This window comes from Cyanistes caeruleus, chromosome 1 (assembly GCF_971803275.1).
Source record: "Cyanistes caeruleus chromosome 1, bCyaCae1.hap1.1, whole genome shotgun sequence".
In the NCBI taxonomy this organism is placed as follows: domain Eukaryota; kingdom Metazoa; phylum Chordata; class Aves; order Passeriformes; family Paridae; genus Cyanistes; species Cyanistes caeruleus.
Genome location: NC_141701.1, coordinates 85,830,871 through 85,855,270, shown reverse-complemented (window position 1 = coordinate 85,855,270; position 24,400 = coordinate 85,830,871). Strand labels below are relative to the sequence as shown.

At 35.7% G+C, this 24,400-nt stretch overlaps 1 protein-coding gene across 5 annotated transcripts in view; it reads right to left on the bottom strand.

Annotated features, from left to right (window-relative positions):
- Positions 1-1,567: 1,567 nt before the first annotated feature.
- PRP4K (pre-mRNA processing factor kinase PRP4K) overlaps positions 1,568-24,400 on the bottom strand; it is a 25,190-nt gene continuing 2,357 nt past the window's right edge. Inside the window, exons 2-20 of one of the 5 annotated variants that reach the window (XM_086900571.1) lie at positions 21,669-22,862; positions 18,598-18,771; positions 18,171-18,326; positions 17,352-17,433; positions 15,570-15,780; positions 13,024-13,097; positions 11,693-11,783; positions 11,160-11,307; positions 9,826-9,963; positions 8,487-8,640; positions 7,468-7,582; positions 6,847-6,998; positions 6,287-6,373; positions 5,337-5,614; positions 4,838-4,972; positions 4,279-4,324; positions 3,673-3,759; positions 2,798-2,843; positions 1,568-1,753 (exon numbers count right to left, since the gene is read on the bottom strand). In XM_086900571.1, the coding sequence (XP_086756697.1) occupies positions 5,411-5,614; positions 6,287-6,373; positions 6,847-6,998; positions 7,468-7,582; positions 8,487-8,640; positions 9,826-9,963; positions 11,160-11,307; positions 11,693-11,783; positions 13,024-13,097; positions 15,570-15,780; positions 17,352-17,433; positions 18,171-18,326; positions 18,598-18,771; positions 21,669-22,862 (2,980 nt within the window). In that variant the 3' untranslated portion in view covers positions 1,568-1,753; positions 2,798-2,843; positions 3,673-3,759; ... (1 more) ...; positions 4,838-4,972; positions 5,337-5,410. Of the gene's footprint in view, positions 2,844-3,672; positions 3,760-4,278; positions 4,973-5,067; positions 5,615-6,286; positions 6,374-6,846; positions 6,999-7,467; positions 7,583-8,486; positions 8,641-9,825; positions 9,964-11,159; positions 11,308-11,692; positions 11,784-13,023; positions 13,098-15,569; positions 15,781-17,351; positions 17,434-18,170; positions 18,327-18,597; positions 18,772-21,668; positions 22,863-24,400 lie in introns of those variants that run through there. The other 4 variants (XM_086900541.1, XM_086900532.1, XM_086900551.1 and 1 more) reach the window with 4 other exon arrangements.

Here is a 24,400-nt window from a genome sequence, read left to right as displayed (position 1 = left end):
AGTTGAGCAAAAACTTATTCCTTCCCATGGAAAAGCTGCAACCCAAATGTCAGGCTGTCAGGTTGTTTTACATGGAGTACCTCATCTGGATAACATTTCTAGGATGAGCTTTGTTTTAACATAGGATAAAGATTTGTAGAATATCTGAGCTGTCCCCTTTATAAAAATTTTGCAAGCAGTAGTTAAAAGCTGTTTGAGAAATTAATATGCAGAATGTCAAACCCAGACTATTAAATACCCTTTTCTTGCTAAGACAGAAGATTATTTAAGGTGGTTACCCATCTTTTCACCAATGAATTCAACTGCATCCTGTAAAAAACTATGCTTGTGCCCGATACTGGGTCAGATTCTGTGACAGATCTGCCTCTCCTGAGTGAAAAGTCTTGTGTAGCTGCAGGTTTAATAAATTGGCTCTCAAAGACTTGAACATGTCACAGTTTCGCTAAGTCTGTGAAAAGGTCCATTTCCTCTAACAATACAGAATTAAGGTTTTAACACCTTACAATCAAGAGTGCTTTCTTCTCTCCCTTCTTGTGCCCAGTAACCTTTGTTATCACCTCCTTTCTTTTTAAAGCTGTACAGACTTTCTTTGCTTATTAGTCTTGGTAGCTACTGACAGTCCTATTCTTCAGACTGGGTGTAATCCAGGTGTCCTCAGGGACTGCCTCCTATTTTCTTTTGATGCACTCTCACTTAAAAAGTCACTTCTGAGACTGAACCATCAACAGCTACTCTATAAGATATAGCCTATTCTTTTAGACCTGCCCATAAGAAGCTTTAAATTATTTCTCAGTAGCTTAAGCCAAATGCCAAATCTTTGGAAGCATTCATGTGTTCATTATTTTATAAGTAATTACCTCATACCTACTTTATAGAAATATCTGTGCTACAATCATCAAAATCAGTGTTTATGAGGAAACAATTAAGACAGTGAAGAATTCAAGAGAAGTACAATGGAAGGAAGGCCAAGGTTTTACATTTAGAGTAAGTATTGTCACAAGTTAAAATTAAGTTTTATCTACATACTTAGATTAACAAAACTAAGACACAGAATTGTAGAACAGATGTGGTAGTCTCACTTCTGTACCCCCACACAAATATACAATATTATAAAAATAATTTACAAGTTAATAAGTGAAAACACACATTTCCTCCCACTTCACCATGCTGCTCCTCCCCATCCATTTTTTCCCATATAAGGATTAATCTGTTAGTATATATGACTTCCCTTCACTGCAATACAATGCAATTCTTTCATCTCCTGACTCAGTGCAGGTTAATACCTTGCTATAAAAGATAAAAAAAAGGCACATGAAAATAAAAAGTGAATTCACATTAAATCTTTGGTGCTGAGGGAGCTTCCAAAACTTAGGGAGAGGCAACTTAACAAAAGCTCCATTTTACATGTTCAGGAAGATTTTTCCCAGAGATTCTCTAATGCCCCTGATATCTAAGGAGACAACTCCATTCACAAAACTGCACTTAATTTCTAGTGCATTTGAAAACTGTTCATACATTTCAAAGCTTTGCAGTAGGTTATGTAGGCATAACAAAAGACAGGATGAAGGCAAGTTTCAAGCACAGTTTATTAATTTCAAGCAATTGCCACTTCTCAACATCCTCCACCCACGTTACAATTTTATACATGCTGTAGAAGATCCCTCTATCTCCAGCAGTATCACAGTCTGGTCTGCCTTCTGTATGGGGGTCAATATACACATAAAGGTTCTTCAGAGGTTTAATGCCACTTACCCTATGTATGGAGATAAAGTATTATTAAAAAGATTTTAAAGAAATCATTATCTTCTATTAAAAACTCTTGAACGGCAATTAATTTTTCAACTAAGTAGTATACACCAAGGTAATAAAAACACATTCTAACTCCACAGGGCTGGAATCTTGTTTTTTCTGAAGGCTTGGAAAACTGAGTGTGTTAAATGTGAAGCTCCTTGTCAACATGAGGGAGGAGGAAACAGAAATCAGCACAGTAGACTTAGCCAAACCTTCTGTATGTAGGATCTCTAGCAAAAGACAAAAATTAAAAATTTGTGCCCAGGAGGAAAAGTTAAGTTATCCTCCCTATTAGATGAGCTGAGAAACTGTTCACTGTGTTGCACAGCTGTTCTGCTTGCACCCAGCCACAACCATAAGAATTCAGCTGACTGTAGTGGCAGCCACAGCTACTCTCCTCAGAGACCTCAGGCTACAGGAACAGGCATTGCCCAAAACTGAAGAGGGGCCTTAACAGTGTCACAAAATACTCAAGTCCAGAGGTTTTTGGAGCCAGAACTGAAGAGTTTTCTACTGTTGTCAACAAGAAATATCAGCTGGATGGGGGACTGAAATCCACTTTTTAAAATTAACTCCTGCCATCCATTCTCTGTATGGATAATTAAGTTTGACAGAATTGAAACCAATAATGAACCTACTGATGTTGAAGAAAAAAGTACATCACCTGCTTAAATGTTTACTGGTTAACACATTTATTTTAACCAAACATAATGGTTCATTTTTTTTCCTAAATGTAATAGATTTTGTACTGCTCATTCTATCATTTTAAGAAAACTACATTTTAAGAGTGATGCTAGTTTACCTACATTTTATTACAATTAAAAAAAAACCCTCTTCAACCAGAAACAAAACAATCTATGTAACAAATTTTAATACAGCAAATATGTTTCATGAATTATCAGTAATGCAGCAGTGTTAATCAATTCTAAACTGAAATGCTGGAAACAGAAAGATTAAGACAGAACTACATGAAGAGTATTTTTCATATCTTTTTTAGGACAGAAACCTTTGTTCATGTCTTCTGGTAGCCTTCATCTTCTTTTGAGCTGCACCTACAACACAAAGAACAAGTAAACGAGCAACTTTATGCTTCTCCAGAACAGCTTAAAACAATTCTGTAGGCATTAAGGGGCATCTTTTCTACTGCTTTGTTTCTGTATCACCAACTCATTTCATTGTTTCATATTCCTATTTTAAGAATAAAGTACAAAGTAACAGAAAGAATAAGCTATTACTACATCTGTGTAAAAGTGCCCTCAGAAGTGCTGCCTAAGTTGTAAAAGTGCAAGTTACACTTGCTGCATTTTAACAAGCAAGCAACTAGTGTTTCACTAAACTTGAAAGCTAACTTCTTCCATTTCCTGTATGAAAAAGATACCTCAATACGTGGAAATAGGGAGAGATTGTTTTTTATTAGGAATTTTACAATATAAATTGAGAAGAGACAGGTTGAAGGTTCCAAATAGGTATACAAAACCACCCATCTCCTGCTTGTTTTCGTACTTAGTTCATTACACCTCCTCGGTGGGGTATTCCCCACCAGCAGAATGACCTGCTTTGTGGCATTTTTTTTTCCTCATTCTTGAGTGCACTAAGAGTGCATGACTGTTGCCATTATGCACCTAGATGGATACAAAAATCCTTCTTAGTTCAAAGTACTATAAAGTATGTGAAACCAGTGGGGTTTTCACAGCCTGCCAGAATATATTAATAAAAAATGAAAAGATGAACTTCTTAACATTGTCAAAGAGAATACTAAAACAGCAGTATGGACCTGAAAAAGTTGTTTCTGTTTTCCTCACCCTGTATAACCAACTCAATTGTCTCAAGCTCTTTTAACTTGTTGCTAAATGTTTATCTACACATGCTGTCAGAAATAACCTTGTTAGGAGGGTGAAGTTGGTGTCTCAGCAAATCAGACCCATGGAGTAGGCGTTGAGTGGCCTGTGACTCGCTTTCCTTTTTTCTCTTTCAGCACCATCAAAAGGAAAAGTGAGAAAAACAGCACAAACATTAGTTAAAGCCTGAATTTAATCCCATGTCCTACAGGAATAATTTCATTACAATGAAAGCAGACAGACAGTATCTGTAGGGTTTTTTGCTTTGTTTTTAAGCAGTGATAATTATATATCCAATTAATATAGCCTATAGCTCTCCCAAAGATCATAATATTTAATAATCCCTTTAATTAAATGATTAATAGGAAATGCAGGGGCGGGTCTTACAAATTACCTGATTTACCATCACTGAAGACAGATTCTTTTAAAAATGGCTACAAATGCCTTGTTCACAAAAGACTTTATTATCTAATGATGCATACTGAAAACATACAGAAATCTGCATGGTCCACTTTACATGCAGCAGAACAATCTTCACTTTACAATAAGTAAGTGTCAACTGTTTTATGCAAGAGACAACACTTTAAAGTCACATTTCTTAAAGAAAAGCTTCATTTACAAAAGAAATAAAAGGTAAAGAAGCAATTACCGCTTTTAAAAAGCAGCTGCTTTGTTCAAGAGTGGAAGGTTTATGCCTGTATTGAAAGACAACATGATCACAAATAATGAAAACAATGAACAAATGAAACACTTTTAGCATAAAGCAGTACACTTTCAAAATGACATACAAATAGTTAAAAATTTCATTATGTTGTCTATCTATCCTTTAGATATAAGGTCTTTCGAATGAGATCCCAACATATGTAATTACTAAATGAAAACTCTTCTGTAAGTATTGGTTCTATGTCATAGTGAACTGTATTTAACAAAATGTATACAAAGTCTATAGCAAGTTGATTAAAAAAACTAAAGTAATAAGAAACAGTACACTGAAGGCGCTCTATCCATCAAGTGCGCTCTCTCCCAGTTTTAAATGTGATGAACAGAACAGAAGTTGTAACTATGCCACGGTTGCAATGCCAGAAAATAAAACAAGATCATTTCTCAAACATGCAGGGAATTCTGCCACAATGCTATTGTCTCTCATTTGTCAGTTGTTCCAGTAAAATAACAGCTTAAACACCGGTGATGTTGATGGGTTAGCTTACCTTCAGTGTACTGAAAGTTGTACACAACCTGCTTTAAAAGAGGAGACCATCCCTGCGGGCAGGCTCAAGAAGGAACAGACCCCCTTCGGCACTGACTACACCAAGGGCATGCTGCTGTGGCCTGCACACACACACCTAGGAAAATGTGAATATAAACAGCATTTATGCTGGCCATTTTGTAAAGACAAAAATGAAGCCAAGTCTGCTAAAAACAAATCAACCACCCAGTATTACTGCTCTCTTTTTTTTTTTTTTCTTTCTTTTTTTTTTATAACAGATGCTTTTTTCTTTTTATAATATATACGAACTGCAACCATATACATTAGCATTGTACTTTTGTGCAGTCTTGGCAATTAAAACAGTTCTACAGTGAAAATTTTCACATAAGACACAAAACAGAATTACTCTAACATTTCTAAAAGAAATATCAGCCTTGATGTTAATTCAAATGTATCATTTCTTCCTCAACTTTGCAGGGGAAATATTTATGTTTATATACATTAATAACTGCTGTGAAATTTCTTCAGTCTTTGTATCTTAATTAATCAAACCCTTTGAACTTCTTCATCTGGTTTAAATTTTCTCCTGGATGAAGGCGTGCTGCAGAGCCTGGTTGATGCTAATCCGTTTAGCTGGGTCTAGCATTAGAATCTGGTCCAACAAGTCCTTAAGCTGGTGCACTTTTTTACGCTGGTCTTCAGGGAGTCGTTGGCACCCAATCAAGTCTGCTAATAGGTCCTTGGTTGGATTAATGGTGCTCATTACAGTTACTTTCTCCTACAAACACAGAAATGGCAGCCTTGTAGAACAGCAGTAATGCAAAACCCCCCTATCATCCCTTTTCCAGAGCTTCAGCAGCAGCTTTTCTGCAGGCTTGTCTCGTATCTGAGCAGCAACACCCCGTCCCCATATGGCCTCATAAAAATCATTATGTGTAGAGAAAAAAGTGGAAAAAACACTGTCGGGGGAGAGGCCACCAGCACAGGTTCACAAAGGAACCCAACATCCCAGTTAATTCAGAATACAGAAATCCACATGTAAAGTTCCTGTATCTGACCATTATTTTGTGATTGTTCTTAACTATGTGTCAGAATGATACCAAAATTAATAGTGACCTCATACAATATAACTGTATCATACTGAGCACCCTTCTATAAAATGAAGGCAGAATTAATTTTATTAGTAATTTAAGGATAGATTATATGGAGATACCCTGTATATCTACCAGATTAAATTTAGATGTTTTTTTGACTCGTGTTCCTACATGCTAGGAAAAAAAATTTCTTTTGCCATTTTACAGCTATGTAATCTGTCCATACTGCAGCAAAAGGACATTCAAATAGCTTATAAAATCTTGGTTTTAATTAGGAAGCCAAGGTACATTTCAAAGACCATAGAGCAGGAAATCCTGGAAAAAGTGATGGATTAGTTAACACATAGAGGACTTACCCTTTCCGTCACTTTATCTACTTCTATATACATAAAGTTGAGATTTTGATCAAAGTGCTGATCTTTGAACACACCTTTTCGAATCATCTGGAAAATGAGGAAGAGGCAAGGGTTTCAGTCAAGTTCTCCGTGTCTTACACATTTTACAATTAACATCAATGTCTATTAATTTACTGCAACATACATAATTTAATACTAATAAAAATATCAAAAGGACAGGAAGAGATGTTGAGATTGAACACAAAGATACAGTTCAAACTCTCTGAAAAAGGACACAGTATCTTTCATTGACTTACGCATTTTTTTTCAGGTCAGTGCTTAGAAGGTTTCTGCTTTCACTTTATACTTAAGTCTATGAAAAAGAAGCTGTATACTTTCACTTCATAAGATTTTAAATCAATATAAATTACACAGAGCAAAGTCTAGTACATACTGTTAAGAAAAAATGTATATGATAATAAACAGAATTCCAGGAGAACAAAGACTGTTTCTACTGTTCATTAAAGCAGTTTCATGTATATCAGTAAGTACTTATTGTAATAAGTACCTATTTTTCTTACCTTGTTTGGCATCTTTCCTTTGAGATCCATGGCAAGTTTCAACATATGATTATTGGTTTTGCCAGGAAACAGTATTTTTCCTGTATAAAGCTCATATAATGTGCAGCCTACAGACCACATATCTATACCATAGTCATAGATCTTTCCTATAACTGAAACAGAGCAATTCCAGTTAATTTCATAAAGGCAAACTGATACAATATCACAAAAGCAGACAGATGAAAAAATGCTGATTTATAAACTATATTGGTGCTGGTCTTCTTAGGAATAAAAAGCTACCATAAAAGCAGGATGTAACCTTTTAGCTTTTAAAGTATCCCTATTTTAGAAAGGGAGGCTTTTACCTAACACCTAAACTGATCAGCTTTAAATCAGCAAAACCCAAGAAGTCAGAACAATACCTCTAAATTGAAACGTAACTATAACTCATCAGAATGACTTCTCACTGAGCTGATCACCAACATACATGAAGAGTCACATGAACATGCCTTCAAAGGCTGAATTTTTGACAGCCATCATATTTCCAGTCAGGTTTTGCTAAGACTAGAGAATAAATTCAAGTTTTCATCTGCTAATACTGGCACTTGCTAGTATGATGTAGCTAATCCAAAATGTACTTACTGATTTCTGGAGCTCGATAAAATCTACTAACTAGATAGGGTGTGATGTCATTATCTGCGACATGTGAAGCTGAGCCAAAATCACAAAGCTTTAGTATTGTTTTAGACTCGTTCACCTGAAATAAACACAAATATCCATTAGCACTATTTGTGGATAGAATTGATAATAGAACTGTAAAAGCAACAACACATTTAAGTCAGAGACAGGAAAAATATTCAGCCTTTAAATTGGAAGTTCCTTCCTTTTTGTAATCTGAGAAAATTGTAAAACTTGCTCAAACTGAAAGTGAGAGTTAATATTTTCAGATCCTACAAAATACAAAAAAAAGTCATTTTCATGTACTTTTCCTCTAACGAAATCTCTTTGGTGGACCTGGATTTCATTCCAGACACTGATATTTTATGGATTTAGACTTGAAAGTCCAGTATCCAAAGTACCACTTATAAAACAGCCTATTATTCATATCGCATGCTCACATAGTGTATTTTACTGCTGAGACAGTAATAAGAGACTATTTTAGATAAATTAAAAATCTGAGTTTGTCACAGAGATTATGTCCAAAAAAACCAAAGGAAACCATTGGATTCCTCTGACGTAGCTCTCATGCCCTGCTGGAAAAGAGGCATTAAGGACCTTTCCCCATCATCTCACTCTCACTCCATTCAGATTCAACCTACTTCCATTTTGCGGAAAGCAAAAACATCTCTCAACTATTGATGGGAAAATTTCAAGTATATCTCCTGTAAGACACTGTCTTCCTTTGGAAAAACAAAGTACTTACTCTGCTTTCGATAAAGATAGACGGGGATGCATGTTTGTTTGAAAAAGTTTTTATTTAGAAGCTGTGTTGTATTTCTTTCTTACTACTTATACCACAGTAACATTTTATACCAAAGTGTGAACCCTTAACATTTTCAGCAAATTTGACTTCACCTAAATTAACAGAACAATATGAATTTCAAATACTTTATTTTATGATACAAACCATGCAAAAAAAGTTTTAATTATTTGTTACTTACCAAAATATTATCTGGTTTAATATCTGCATGTAGGATATTGCATCTTTTAAGAAGTTTTAAAGCCAGGAACAATTGCTGGCTGTAGGAACGGACAGCTTTAATGTGGAGTCCAACATCTTTCCCGTACTTCTTCAACACTTCTCGTAAATTCATACTGTTAAAGGAAAGGGGGAAAGAAAGAATTTGAAAGAGCCTAACAGAAAAACCAATAACGGCCTCCTAAATGCTAAGACAAACTTCAACAAACCACTTAGCTATAAATATTTGTAGAGAAATGCAGCATTTAACATTCCACTCTGTGAGCTACAGAACTGAAATAAAAAGACTGGTCAATCAGATCCGCCTTATACTGTGTAATTACTTACTGGACTTAGTTCAGATCATATTCTTAATCAATATTGATATGAGAGGATTTATTTGCATGAACATGAACAGCATTTTCTTAACAACTGTAAGCCCTCTGTATTCATTTTCTTCAGAAATAAGTAAAAAAGGAAGAATGTAAAAGATAAAAAGTGAGGAGATTTTTTTTGGTGATTTCAGCAGCAGATAAAATGACCATCATTCCAGGACAAAAACATAACTGAACATAAATAAGGTACAAGTGTGTTATCAAGAGATACTGCAGCATAAGACAATAATTTGTTCTACAGCTTATTATTGAAATATGATAGTAATATAAAAAAATTTGCATTATTTCAGCATACAACTTATCTTCACCCCAAATATGGCAAAACTTAAAAAATGACACACACAGAAAACTTAGGACTTGAACGACTGATTTCTCTAAGTAGGAATCGGGACTAAGGCAATTAATGTATCTGATCTACCATAAAACAGTATCTACAATCAATTTGTCACAAGAGCTTAATTACTTGAACAGAAAATGAGCATGCAAAGAACCACTGTAACCATTTTCTCCCTAAAGCTGTTACTACATCTGTACTCTTGACAGAATATACAGCATTTCCTGAATCTCTCTGGGAATGCATCTCAATACAAACCCTTAAAATGAAGAATTATAAAAAGTAATAAAAACACTGGCATATGCAAAAAATCATTAAGAGCAGTACTAGCTAGATGAACCATCTTTAATCCAATATCTGGTTTCAAAAATTTTCCAGGCAGAAAACTCACAACAATGTTAAACATATATCAGAAATAGTTCGCTAGTCTGAATTTATGCCTGCAGACAATTTTTTTGTTTGTTTCAAAGTTCCTTGCATTCTTGAATCCTGGCACTAGAACAAGGTATCAGAACAAGTCAAATCTAGAAAGGCAAAGAACACACAGTAGTACTTTACCTTTTACACAGAACCACAAACATTTGTCATCTTACCTGAGTGGCTCAAATACCAGACAGAGATGTTGTTTGTGGTAGAAATGCCTGAACAACCGTAGACAATGAAACTTGTCATCAGGATCAGCATCATTTAGCTTCTTTAAAAATTCCAGTTCTTTTAGGCCAGTTTTTTGCCTGAAAACAGGGAAAAGAGGTTATAAAACAAAATCTGTTTAATTCTAGTATTTTTTTAAATCTTGCCACTTGTGTGGCTATAATTATCCAGCAATGAGATGTGTCTTGTCATTACTGAATGTACCACAGCTAAAAATCCAAAATCACAACGGTTTGCTGTCAGTGACTACAGAGTGTGTAAGTTGTTTTAATTTCTGGATATTTGCTGTACCTTTGCAACCTACTTATCCTTTCCTCCTCACTCTCAGTTGCCTGTAAGGCTAAAACTCGATTTTATCCCATAATGTGACACATTTCAAACAGCAATCACTTAAGAAGTTTACTTGTTTAAAAAAGTGTTTCACCACATAGAACAGTATTAAAAGATTTAAACTGAACTGACTATAGATTCAATTACACATCCAAGCTAATTAACTACAACACACTGAACTAAAACAGTTTATCACACCCTCCCTTTTGCCTTTAAAATTTTTCTAGATACTTATTAATGTAAATAAAACAAATCCAGTTATACACACAGTGAGACAAATTTTAAAACTTTCAAGGTAAAATACATGGAAAAGATTTTCATTTAAGTTGTCATTAACAGAAGAGGACACAAGATATGACTGTATAAATACTGCAGCAGATGGTGAAAACTAGTATTGTAGGCAAGTAAAGTCCTCAAATGACATAAAGAGATCTTACTTGTTAACATTCACTCAAAGACTTTTTTTGTATTTCAACAGTGCAAGTCCCATCTCTTTTTATGTATCTTATATACATGCAAATGTTTAGAAAATATACAAAAATAATTAAATGTATGGAGATCTTAGATCTGTAAGTTGCAGATGGAATCCAACCCATAGCCTGCCAATCTGATTCGATCCACTGAAACAAAATTTTTACAGTCCACAACTCCCATCTCAATAATTAGCTGCAACCTTGTTTCCTGCTATCACTGTTCCCTGCAGGTTCGCAAATGAGAAAGTGCCTGATGAAAAGGCAAGTACCCTTCTTCCTGTGATAGCTGTAAAGAAGTGTGGATACATAGTCCTCAAGTGCTTCCCATTTTCTGGCTCATATTAGCAGAAAAGGCAGGAATCACAGCTGTGATCTGTTACTTCACTTGAAACAAAGGAAGATTCAAATCACATAATGAAAAACTTCCAACTGTTCCACATGCTTTATTACCATCAAAAAACACCATTACTTACATAAGTTCATTGTTCCTGATGATTTTCACGGCTACTTCTTGGTTTGCTCTGGCCATATCCCTGGCTCGCACTACATTGCTGAAGACTCCCTGACCAGTGTAACCATAGACATTGTAACGTTTATCTAGAACTTCACCTATATTAACACCTGAGAGATAAAACCAAGCAAGTTCAAGTTACAAGGGATAAACGCAGTAGAACTTCTCAAGAAAAATAAACCATTCTCTTACAAAACATTTTGTACATATTACAAAATATGAGGGCTATTGTAAGATCCTTTAATTTCATGGTGTACAATGTTCTGTATCACCTAGCTTTGTGGAAATTATGGGAAACAAAGGTTGATTCTTTAAGTCTGGAGTCCTTTCAAAACTGAGATTAAAACCTGCATGCTTGTTTCATCTATTACACACTCCGAGAGGGCTCTGGGATACATGTACATTAGAACATTTCAGTACTTTCATACATGAGGATTTTTCTCCACTCAGCACCCTCACTCTACCTGTCCTTGCTGATAAACAAACACAACTTACGGTAATAGCCTTCTGCATCTGTCCAGTTATCCCTGAGATTGGGGTTTTCTTTGAAGTCTTTTCCAAACCCAGCAGCCCTTAAACGAGCACTCTGAAATAAAAAGTAACAGCTTTGCTTGTGTGCTCTGTATTTTTCTTTTGACATTTACTTACCAAAGCCCTTTTTCCCCTACTGAAAAACTGTTCTCTCCACAATAAAAACACACTTGTCATGTTAGAATGCACATTTTGGACCATCTAAGTAAGACTTTTTATTTACTATAAGTTTATAGTAAAAAAGTTCAGCAATTTGCAAGGAAAACACAACTGTTTAAGCCTTGAATTTCTGTTCACTACATGCCACTTGTTTCATACTGTTATACATACTACCATAACACTTCTATAACTGATGCTGACATCTCTTAACATACTGGGCAATATTTTAATCACAAATTCAAAACTATGAGTGGTAAAGTTTATCTTCAATTGAACAACAGTTTCTGGAAGGGGGAGCTGCTAACTTACAAGCAATATAAATCTCCACTTGTAACTTCTGAACTTTTAAAAATGCACCCTCACATAGACACTATCTTTTAAGTATATCCATCTTTTTCCAGGTCAGAGGGACACCAGTGTTACTAGAATAAAACCACAGCCTATGTTGTATCTGCCATAAAAATTCTCCAGTCAATTTTGGTTTAAGTTAAGAAGAAAGTTCTTGTGTTTACTTATTTCTCAGTGTTATGCATCAGCAAAAATGCAGAGGATTTATAGAAAATGGCACATAAAATCTCAAAAGCAGTCATTGGACTGCCAATATCTGAGGGTCACTGCAGCATATTTAGAGAAAAGCTAATGAAATAGTATTAAAGTAAAACCAGGCAATGTACCTCTCTTCATCCCAAAAAATCTTCAAAGAACCAGATTACTCCAACATAGCATCATTAGCCAATTACAGTATCTTACACACTTTTTAATTAGCCATACATGAATCTCTGGAAAAAAGGTCATATTTAGAACATTGCAACATGGTAACAACAATAAAAAGCTGAACTTATAAATAGATTAATGTTTTTACCATGTGCCATTGTATTCAAACAGCAGGTGAATTCCCCAATCACTTACTCTTGTAAAATTGCCACTAATTTCAGCAGATTTTATTTCACTGAAATACTAATTAAGAATCTGCCTGCATTGGCTGACCAAAAGATTAAGAACATACAAGTCACTTAGCAGCATGTGCTTTTATGTGCTTTTTAAATCACAGTTCTCACAACCCTCAAATGACAGTGACTCTAACAAAAATCAAGCAGAAAAAAAAATCATACATTTCATCTCCAAGAATTACCTACATCAAAGTATGCAGCGAACATATCATCTGATTCTGTGAACATATCAGGTGCTAGCAGCTTCTTCTGAGATGAACCTTAAAATGAAATTCACATTACTCAATATGAAAAAGATGTCAAATGATAACTCTGTTGCCAGTATAATTTGGCACCTGGTATCTTTACAGCATAGTCTAAGATTGGTATACTGGCAAACAGGTAGCTCTACTAATGTTTCTAGCAAATGCCATTTCACATACTTCACATTCTAGAATATAAAACTCAGACTAGTTAAGTTCTTCAAACAACCCAAAAATTTCTATCTCCTTGAAAAACTACGCGTAATAGCTTTCAAGTAAGCATAACAGAAATAAAAAAACTACATACTTACATGCTCCCTACAAATAATGTCTCTCTCTCTCTCTCTCTCTATATATATATATGTATGTATAAAAAGAAATACAAAATTACTGCATGTATATATAAGAAAAACCAGTCTTGTTTTCAGTACACAAGTTCAGGCTTTTCTGCTAATCACAAGGTACTTTACAAAAACCCAAAGTTGTAAAGCCCAGAAATTCTTTATTTGGTAAATCCTTTCCCCAGCCCTGCCAAAAATGGATCTGGTGTGCAGCTTTTTGTCAAGCACAATGTTTACTATTGCTTTAAAGAGAAACATTTTTGTTATGGGCAAGATTATCCCTTTCTCACCTTTTAATCATCTTTAAATCCCAAAGACATTTAACTTGGTTGATAAGATAAAAGCAAAGAAATATAAATTAAGCACATGTTAGTAAAAGCAAGCCGACTTCAAACTATTTCATTCATGCACACATTATGGCAGCCCTCCACGAACACAGTAAATTGGAGACCCTCCCTTCACTATGCAACAGAGAAAAATAAATGGTTAATTCAGCTCAGAGGCTTCAGGTCTCGTGATGCACAAACCATTTCCATACCAAATAACCTGACTGAAATCTGACAGCATAAAATATAAAATCATCCAGCATGCTGCTACCACTGGTTCAAGGTATACACCTATCACCTGACACTTGTAGAGAGGCAGTTTACACCACTGTTTTGAGCTACAGATCCTTCTAGAAACTTCCTCATATTTTCCTTTTAGTTCCAGTTACCTGTACTTGTCTGCAACAAGTTACTGGTCTACAATGAGTTATTGAGCAGTTTCTTAGCAACTTACTACTCTGGCCCTTTAAGAGGTCAGGACAGAAAAAAAAAATTTACTCCTGCAGAGGAAGATAACCCACTGGTTTCAGCTGTTGTTACAGCCACCTCCAACTCAGAATCCTACCACCCAGATGTAACTGTAACTTTAAAAACCTCTTTTACAAGTCTATGCGGAAAATGCTTACAGAGTTGAAACTTAAGTTTTCATATGCTTTAATAGACAAAATTAGAGAGCAGTACATGCTTTGACAAAATAGGAAAAACACACTGTCTGTTAGACATAATAAGCTTAAACTTTTGGTATGCAAAGAAAGCATTAAAACAATTCTTTTCACCGATGTTGCAGGAGAACAATCTGAAAACACACGGCTCAAGGGAACACCAGGATAAACTACAGAGCAGTACAGCAGTCCCAAAGAGATGCAGCTTTATTTACTTTCAAGAGAACCATCCACTAGAGACATCGTATTTAGGCCCCAAAGATATATGTGGCGCAGGATATGAAATACAAGCTAACCACAACTCTCCCTCCGAGGGGTTGGGCAGGCTCCACAGCCCTCTTTGAACATTGCTATGGCAATTAAACTGTATGGAGAAGCCAAAGCAACTTAAACTAGCTCAAGTACAATCACACAGCAACTGCACACACCTCTGACTACTTGGAAGATGTACAGTAATCCACTTTCAAAAGACAAAAAAAGCAGCAGACTTTCAATACTACAGGGTGCACTGGGAGATGTTCCGCATTCCTTTTGCTGCAGCTGGCACAAGGCAGGTTTTATATCAAAATTTATTTCAACATTGCTGTACAATAGAGTACATGAAGAGGGGGAAGAGAAAGAAAATACCCATTTCAACAATTAGCTATGCTGCTAAAAGGGCCTTACTAGCAATGACCCTCAAAAGCTTTAATCATTCTTAATTACTACAGATCTGCCCATATTCTTCTGTCACAGTGCCTTTAACCAAAAAAAGGTGTAAAAGGAGCAGGATTTCCAAGTCTTACAAAAGGAAGTCTAGGACTATACTAAGCTTCTAAGAAAACAACTTGCCTAAGAGAAAAGAAAAATTTGAAAGGGAAATTCTTTAACCATATAGACATGACCATTAACCAGACAGACATTGTTATTTGCTCTTTCAAATGTAAAAGCACAAGTTCTATTAAGAGTTACTAGAAATACAGGGAATGTATTCCAATCATATTATTCTTCCTAATGAGAAAGCTTTATTTTAATTCTATGCTTTAAGTACCATAATATCTGTGAAAACATTCACAAATTCCATCCAAAAAGTCAATCTACTTTTCCTAGTCTGGAAGTAAGTAAACTAAGCCAAGTGTCTGAGCGTTCATAAATTGCATTAGAGAGATTTCAGAATCTTACCATTGTTCTGTTCAACTGTCATGAGGTTGTGCTTGGCTTTCACTGACGCCTCAAATGTATCCACATTTTCCCGTTCATACTCCTTAACATCAGCAGCAACTCTTTCTAGAATGTCATCAGGAGAATTTGAGCGACTGCGTGTACTGCTTTGAGGGCTGCTTGGTTCAGATGGTACAGATATGTTACTGTCTTCTGTCTGGCCTTTGTATTTCTAAAAAGAAATTTAATTTTTAATCTCACTGTTACACATTATCACAATTTAAAGATTTTCATATCCACCCTTTCAATGGTTTGGGCTTTCAGCTGAAGCATCTTTGCTTTCATAATCACCTATGTCTATGAAGACAACAGATTATTTTTAGAATGGGAAACAACTTCTGAAAATTCAATTTGTCACAATGGACCACAGCCCAGACCATAAGACTGAAACATTTACATGTGTTCTTTTGGTCTTTAAATTTCTTTAAAAATAGATTATTACTGAATATTAATTATTTGGTTAAATACAACAAAATAGCAGCAGCAACAAATTTATTACTAAGCTCTCCTGGCACAGAAATACTGAAATACAGTCTTCGAGGAAAAATTAATTATTTTATATCCTGCATTCTAGGATATTTCTTAGTTTTACTAGTGTTATGGTACAGAAAAGTAGTTTTTAGATTCAGTCTTTTAATGTGAACTCGAAATCCTATTTATTCATTCACCTGTGCTGAAAAATTTCTGAAGCATTAAAAAAACTTTAAACATCAGCTTTAATATTTTTGTTACCCTTACGTACTATGAAATTATACAGATCTCACTTCCTACCCCAAAAGGTAAAAATCAAGATGAAGAAATGCTACTACCACTCAGTTGTCAAGGCTGAACTATTTAATAATACAAGCAGAGGTTTTTCTGTTTAGGGAATTCAGCTCCACAATTTGCTTCCAGCTTGCATCAAAATCCAGTGTAACCTGTCTTTGAAAAGAATTTATATAGTTTGGCTCAGTCATAGCTCTGAAGGATTTTACAATGGGCTTTGCATAAAACTCAAACCATTAACAGTATTTTTAGTGCTGTTTAAAATAAGCAGTACATTAAAGCCAGTGATTTTGTACCTGATACTAAATAAATACGCTACAGCATTTTGCTTGCTGTGTTTGAATTGTGTGACAAATCCCACCTTTGAAAAAAGACAGCTGACTTGTATCTTACAATGATACCCCCTTTGGCCACAGCTTCTTTCAGGGGGTCTCAATCAAACATTACACCTGTGGTTACTGTTACGTTGCTGTACTATGTACTGTGTTACTCCTTGTTACCTGGAGTAAGAAGTTTATACAACTCACCTGTGCTTTTATGGAGGAACCCATGACAGTGGCTTTAGAAAATCTTGGAAATTTTGGAAAGTTGGACATGTACAACTTCTACTTGAAACAAACTGACTAGAGTTAGGCTAATTGATATATAACTTACTGTTACACTGGCATTATCAGATCAATGATACAGCTACGGAGAAAGCACGCAGATTAAGACAACTGAAGAACATTTTTAACATGTCTTAAGACCATCAGAGAACGTTTAACTGTAGCAAAAGATGACTCACAGAAGAGTCACTTCAGTTTTAAAAGCAATGCTGTAACAATAGAGGTGTAGAATCTAAGAGAGCCTAGCATTTGCAATGAACTGGAAAAATACAGCAATAGGAGTTACTATTGTAATGCAGCAATAGGCAAAGAGCCTTCCTTTACCCTGACATTTTACACTAAAAACACAGAAATAATTCCTGTAACTATGTACCTGAACAATTGCTTGCCGCTGTAATCTTCTTTGTCTTATTTCTGCTTCTTCATCCTCTTCTTCCAAATCAAAGTCTTCAAGACTACAAAAATATGATTTTTTTATATAACTTCATAAACATATAATTATCTCCTAAATTTTACCAAGTGCAGTTGCTTGGCATATAAAGCACAGAATATATTAAACAATAGCTGTTCAAGTGACTCAGAAAGCAACGGTGTATTAAATCCCACTGAATATATTTACATTTCCATACAAAGAGAATTTATCTCTTGGTATCTCATTGGGACTTTCTGCATTCCATTTTTAATTGCAAACAACTAACAGCCCTCTTCCAGAAGACAGCAAACAAACAAAAAACGCTTGTTCCTTTTCACTGCAGCATCATTTTTCCTTCATAATTTGATTAAGAATGCATACTCTTGCACAATTGAATAGGTAGATATTTAGGAAATATAAACACAATTTGCAGACAGCAGTTAATCCTTTCAGCTATTAAAGCTTTCCCTCAAGCAGTAAGCTTTAGTAATCAGACCAAAAGTTTTCACAGGATACTAATCAAGTTGAATTTAATAACCTAACGATATATCCTTCCCTCAGGTCTGCCCAGTAGCTAACAGGTCTTGGTAGTTTTTTGCGTATTCTGAAGTTTTTCAGATTCTCACAACACTAATTTCACAAGATTGCAAGTACAAAGACATGATTATGGCTTTAGGTGACAACTCAAAAATCCACCATGAAGATAAATGTTAGCTCATTCTTGGTATCAGTGGAACTGCAAGTTACAAATAATTAGTGTAAGTTAAAATACAGTCTTACTTTTCATCTGATGAAGACTCCTGTTCAGCTTTCATGCCCTCAGAAAGACTGCCTTTAAACTTGTCTTCTTTAACTTTGCTTCTACTCCTACGTCTATGGCCACCACGTGACCTGGATCTCCTTCGAAGGCGAGATCTACTTCTTCGGCCTCTATCCCTGTTTTATAAGAAGAGATACGGATTTTGTGGGGGTTGCTTTGATTTTCTTAAGAAAAGAAGGAAAACCTCTTCAGAAAACATACAGACATACAATGATTCCAAGCGATAAAAAAAAACTTAATTCACAAAGGACAAATTGAATTTAACTGTGCTAGTGCATATTAACACAGACAAAAAAAATAGCACGGTCTTTTTACACATGAGATAGCAATCTTTATTCTTCCTGTAATATCCTACAAAATCCATTTAAAAACACAGGGTGTCTTTACCTCCTCCGAGGAGATCTACTCCGCCTTCTGGGAGATCGGCTACGTCGAAGGGGTGTTCGAGATCTCCTCCTAATGGGGGACCGAGACCTTCTTCTGGATGGGGACCATCTGCTGGGTGGGCTGACATCCTTGGATCTTTCACGTCTAGACAAAATGTCATCCCTGGTCCGTGTTCTTAAAACAGAGGAAGAGTGGTGGTAAAAATCAGGAGCAAGCTGAAAACAAAGAAGTCAGTTCCCTCTAAAAACTCACTTGAAATTCTTACTGCAGATGAGGGACCACCAGATAGGCTTCTGAGGGAGGGAGGGATGGATAAGGCAGCTGCAGAGCCGGCTGCCCTTCCTGCATGCCTCTCCCCACCCTGGGAAGTGTGTGATCTAGTTCAGGACAAGTCTGGAAACAGCTCTTTAATTACTACCACAATGTTAAGAGAGGTTCTAAAACAAAACTTGTGTTTAGGTCTTACATAAATTGTAGCTTGTCTTCAAGTTTACCAGAAACAGTACTGAAACAACACATAAAACCCGAAATCTTATTCTTGAGAATTATTTCACCAGCTTCCCACCATGCTATTGAAGTTTAGGCTTAGGATCATGCTACTTCACAGTAGGGACAATAAAGTCTGTTTCAATTTGGGCAGTACAACTGCATGGCTTCATTTCACACACCCTAAAACAGCAGATGAAAACTAGAATTCTTTACTAAAATCTAAACTATCCCATCTCTAATTAGAACAATTCGAGTGTGACACTATATATACACTATTCAAAACTTGTTTATTCTTGCCTATAGAGATTCACAATTATTCAAGAAAAAAAATCCTTGATGGGATTACTACATTAAGAAGCTTAACTGCATGACAGCAAGAGTTCAGTCAAAAACTGGAAAGAATATAAATAAAAAATTTAACAACGACTCTAATGAGGCTGCATGAGAAACTGGAAAATAGTTTCACACTATTTCAAAGGAAATGTTGCTACTCTTTTTTTACTGTTCTTTTTTAAAATGATTTTTAATTTTTTTAAAATCAAGTTGGAACAACTCATTACAGGTGCTGTATCTCAGCAATGAGCAAAATATCTTGGGTCTGAAAGACTAATTCCATCCATTCTGTGATTTTTTTCGTTTGTATTGAGACTGCTAAATCAGTTTCATTTACTTTAACTACAGACAATGATCAGACATACAGAACTGATGCAAAATAATGAGGCAAAAGGAAAATTTATGCATGTGCAGAGTTATTGGCAGTAACTACAAGGAATTACTGTACTCAAATGCGGGAGTAGGTCAATACCTTTAGCCCAATTAATTTATATTATGCTCTTGTGAACAATATTACATAAAAAGGGACAGGATGAAGAGTTCCAGGCTTCCTGACTAACAGAGTGGTTGTACTGCCAAAACCCAATCAAAATATCTGTTACAAAAAATAAATTAGTTCAGAGATCACAGGAATGAGATAAAAAGTGGAAGGTCATTAAGAATTCATAGTAACATCACACAATGAGTAGCTCCAGTCAAAGACCTGAGAAGTCTAAGATTAGAACACTGGAAACAAACTTGAAAAATGAAATTACTGGGATTTTTTTTGTTAAAACTGTTTATTAAAGCTCCTGAAATTCTCTGGCAGTTTGAGTAATTACAAGTAGTTTAAACTTGAACACAGGTGGAATTAATTCAGATGTCTTACAGGGGAAGGTTATTCCTGCTGATCCACAAACACCTCCAGCAGAAAATATTTTAGTAGTCCCCCACTCACATGCTGCTCACCACGCAGTTACAGAAGTATGAATTTGACAGCAAAATTCTAGACACATGCATCACTTGAAATATGTGTCTAGACAACCAATTCAAACTGGCTGCAATGCAAGCTGTCAAGAAAAATGAAAACTGAAAGATGCAAAATGTTGCAGAGGAAAAGTGAACTGCTATGCCAGAAGAACTCGGTGGCTAGGCAGACACATTCCTGATTCACCAGAAAGCAGCCAAATAAACTGGTAGCATTTACAGTACTTGCTTGATCACGTTAGCATCACTGGGGCCATTCTCCAAAGTACCCAAAGATACCCCATACCTGAAGCCAGAGTAACCTTCAGTGATTCAGGCTGAAACTTTCACATTTTTTAAGTGCCAATTCACTACACTTTGTGGGTCCAATTAGTTTTAAATTTATACTTCCTTGTTCTTAGTTCTCAGACTGGGCGAAGCTAAACCCCCTGATACAAAGTTGTAAATTATTTCTTACACAGTGCTGAACTCCTCTGACTCTTAAACTTCCTACAGCTAATGAATTAACTTCCAAAAATGCATATACTTATATTGTTCTCTTCTTTGAAACTCACCACACAGTCATTAATAGCTTTCAAATTTCAAGATAACTGCCTTCATAGGCTAAATATTTTTAAAAAACACCAAGACTACACCAATACACTAAATAGATTTCCATCATCCTCCTTTAAGTGTGTGCGAAATATGGTAATTACATATGACAGTCCAATAACAAAGCAACATTACCATCCCACTAGCAAATGAAAATCCACAATATTTAAAAAAAAAAAAATAGGACTCTGAGAAGGACATCTTGATATAAAAATATTTGCTTACATTCACACATACTCACTATCTATCATTAGGGCTTTTTTTGAGGGGAAAGAGGAGCTAATTACCGACCTTTAGCCAACACTAATATGTAACACTGAAAAGAATTCTCACTCCACAGAAGTTTCAGAAAGCAACAGAACTACTGAGAAAGAAAAAAAATAGAAGCCAAATTCTGAACCCAACCACAGATAAAAAGGAAAACAGTTACAAAACTTGTTGCCAGTAAGGGTGTGAGCAGCAAATAACTTAGCACTTTAACAACAAGATGAATTTGTGTTTCTGAGAGCTGGGAGTAATAGTTTTTTTTTTAAAAAATGAATACATACAAAGTAAGCTCATGATATCATGTACAAACTGATTACCTTTTTTAATACCTAGTTTCTGAATAAAACAAGGAGAAAAACACCGAACTAGAAAACAATTTATCCTCTAATGCATTTTTGTGATGGCTCATGACACCTTTAAGTTACCTGGGAGAAGACAGACGCCTCCTTTCTGATTCTCTTCTTTTTCTTTCTGCAGATCTACTCCTCACTCTTCTAACTGGAGACCGGGTTCGAGAGGGGGATCTACTCTGTTTGGATCTACGATCGTTAAAGAGAGGGGATCTGCTTCTTCTTGACTTTTCACGCTGTTTGGGAGATAAGCTTCTCCCTTTTGGGCTACGGCCAGGTCGTCTAGGGGACCTGTTTTCTTTCCCTGAAGAAGCATCTTTAGAAGGAGATTTAATTGGCTTTTTTTCTTTGTCAGTCTCTGATCTCCTAGGTTTTCTATCTTTGGACCGTGATCTTCTATCTTTGGATTTGCTTCTTAGTTCTGCTGGAGATTTAGATTTTCTACCACGATCTCTGCTTTTGCTTTCATTTACAACTGGAGACTTTCTGCGGTCCCTTGATTTGCTTTTATCATCAGCCTTATTTCTCTCCTCCGGAGGAGACTTAGACTTTCTGTTTTTCTCCTGAGATCTCCTCTTAAGTATTGGAGACCTAGATTTCCTTGTCTGATCTTGAGACTTACTTCTCTTATAAGGACTTTTGGATTTCCTCCTTTCCTTTGACTTGCTTCTAGTAGTCTTCTCTTTGACCCCATCAACTCCTGCCTTAGCTTTCTTTTTGTCAGATCTGTGCCTAGTCCTTTCTTTTGATTCACTCTTACTTGCTTTCTTGGAACTAGTTTTATTGTCCACAGGTTCTAATTTCCCCTTAGTATTTGACTTTGTTGTAGGCCTTGTTCCATTTCGTGCTTTTTCATTAATCTCTCCCTCTTCTTCAGATCCTGACTCATAACCTTGTAATATTAATCCCATCCCAGACTGGACTTTTCCTTCCATTAATTCATTTTCAAGTTCAGCTTTCAGCAATGCTCTTTGTTTCTCTAAGTCTTCCAGAGGAGCCAAAAAATCAATTTTAGTTCTTTTAGCTGGTCCATCTTCTTTGTCAGAGGCATCAGCCACCTCTTTCCATTTATGTTTCTTATGTTTGTGTCTGTGTTTATGTTTTTTGTCCTTATCATCTTCTGAAGAATGTTTATGTTTCTTGTGTTTACTTCGGTGTTTGTGTTTCTTTTTTTTGTGTCGGCTGTGCTTGTTCTGAGGTTGGTCTGCCTCTGACACTTCCCCATTTTCTTCATTCACACTTTTCTCGGACACCTCAGCATCCTCAACCCTGCAAAAAAACAAAGAGATCAGTACTATAAACTCACTGTAGTCTTACCTCACGTTAAGTAGACAGCCTTTTATGATACAAACTAACTGCCATTTATTCACCTACCGTTGGGAGAATTAAAAACGTACCACTAATTTAACTAAGTTATAACAGCAGATACAATTCTTCAGGAACAGACAACTCTGACTGCAGGAAGGAATAGTACAGAAGGAACAGATAGCAAATGCACTGACAAAACCAAATGCGTGGATGGAATCAATGCTTATGCCTTTACATTCAATTCAATTGACTTATCTGTCAATAGCACACAACAGTGCTAAATATTTACTTGTCAGTCCATCATTACCCATATCACTTTCTGCTCCACACCAATGCCTAACCCAAGCTACACCTTTTTCAAGTACTTTCAAGTGGCAGGAAACAGTTGTGCTCCAAAGATCAAAATTTACTTCAAGGTTTGATGCTGACCACCTTATGAAACCTTTTTGCAAAATCTCATGCAGAGCTGACAAACTCCCTTAGTTGCATTTTTTGCTCTAAGTGTACACACCTGTTTGAAAATCAAGAAATGTTCCTGTACATCTATATTATTCATGCAATACAGGGAACACTATCAAGGAACAGGATAAATTAAGGAAATCTAATTTCAGAGCAGCCTCCTGATAGTATGCAGCAGATTATCAGCTTCAAAAATATGTGGTAATCTTGACACCTGTAAAATGCCATTGACCAAAACAGCTGAAAATAAGTCTACATCATATTATTAAAATAATAATACACAGTGTTTCTTCTAAAAAGAATATTATCAATTAACTATAATTTCTCCAGATAGTAACTTCAAAAAATATAAAATTCAGTCCTGATGTTACACATTCCCTTGTATTATCTCCCAGAGTGACTGAAACTGGCTTAGTAATAGGTGTTTTTACAGTGTTTAGCAAATAACTCCTGTTCTCCTTCAGAAGGTTAATTAAGTTACTGTCTGTGGTAATACAGTGGACATTTGCCTTTCGAAACATTACAGGTGCCAGAGCTCACCTTTCTACAGACACACTCCATCTAAACTACCATTCTGAAGTTTACTAGTTACCACTTCAATAACTTCAACAGCTCTTTGCTGTTTACTAAGCCTCATTAGGTGAAAAGAAATTCCCCAACACAAGTCAGGGGCCAGGGGTGAACGTACACAGAAATGCAGAAATTATCTTCTGAACTTTACTGGCCTCATACAACAGTCGTTTCTAAAAAGTATGACCAATAAACTGATCCAATACATGTATCAGAGATATTCTAAGCCAGACCTAAAGGACAGCATCTCACTGTGAATTTAATTAACGTCTTCCTAATTAAGGACATGATCTTCAAGCAGTGAACATGTACTCTCTCCTGCCTGAATTAAGATAAATTCTTGTACTAGTAAATAAAGCTTACTTTTCTGCAAAGTACACTAAAATTATTTGCTAAAATCATTAGCAAATCTTTAGTGCTATGAAATTATGAACTTCCAAAAGGAACAAAACTGTTTGAGTTAAAAATAT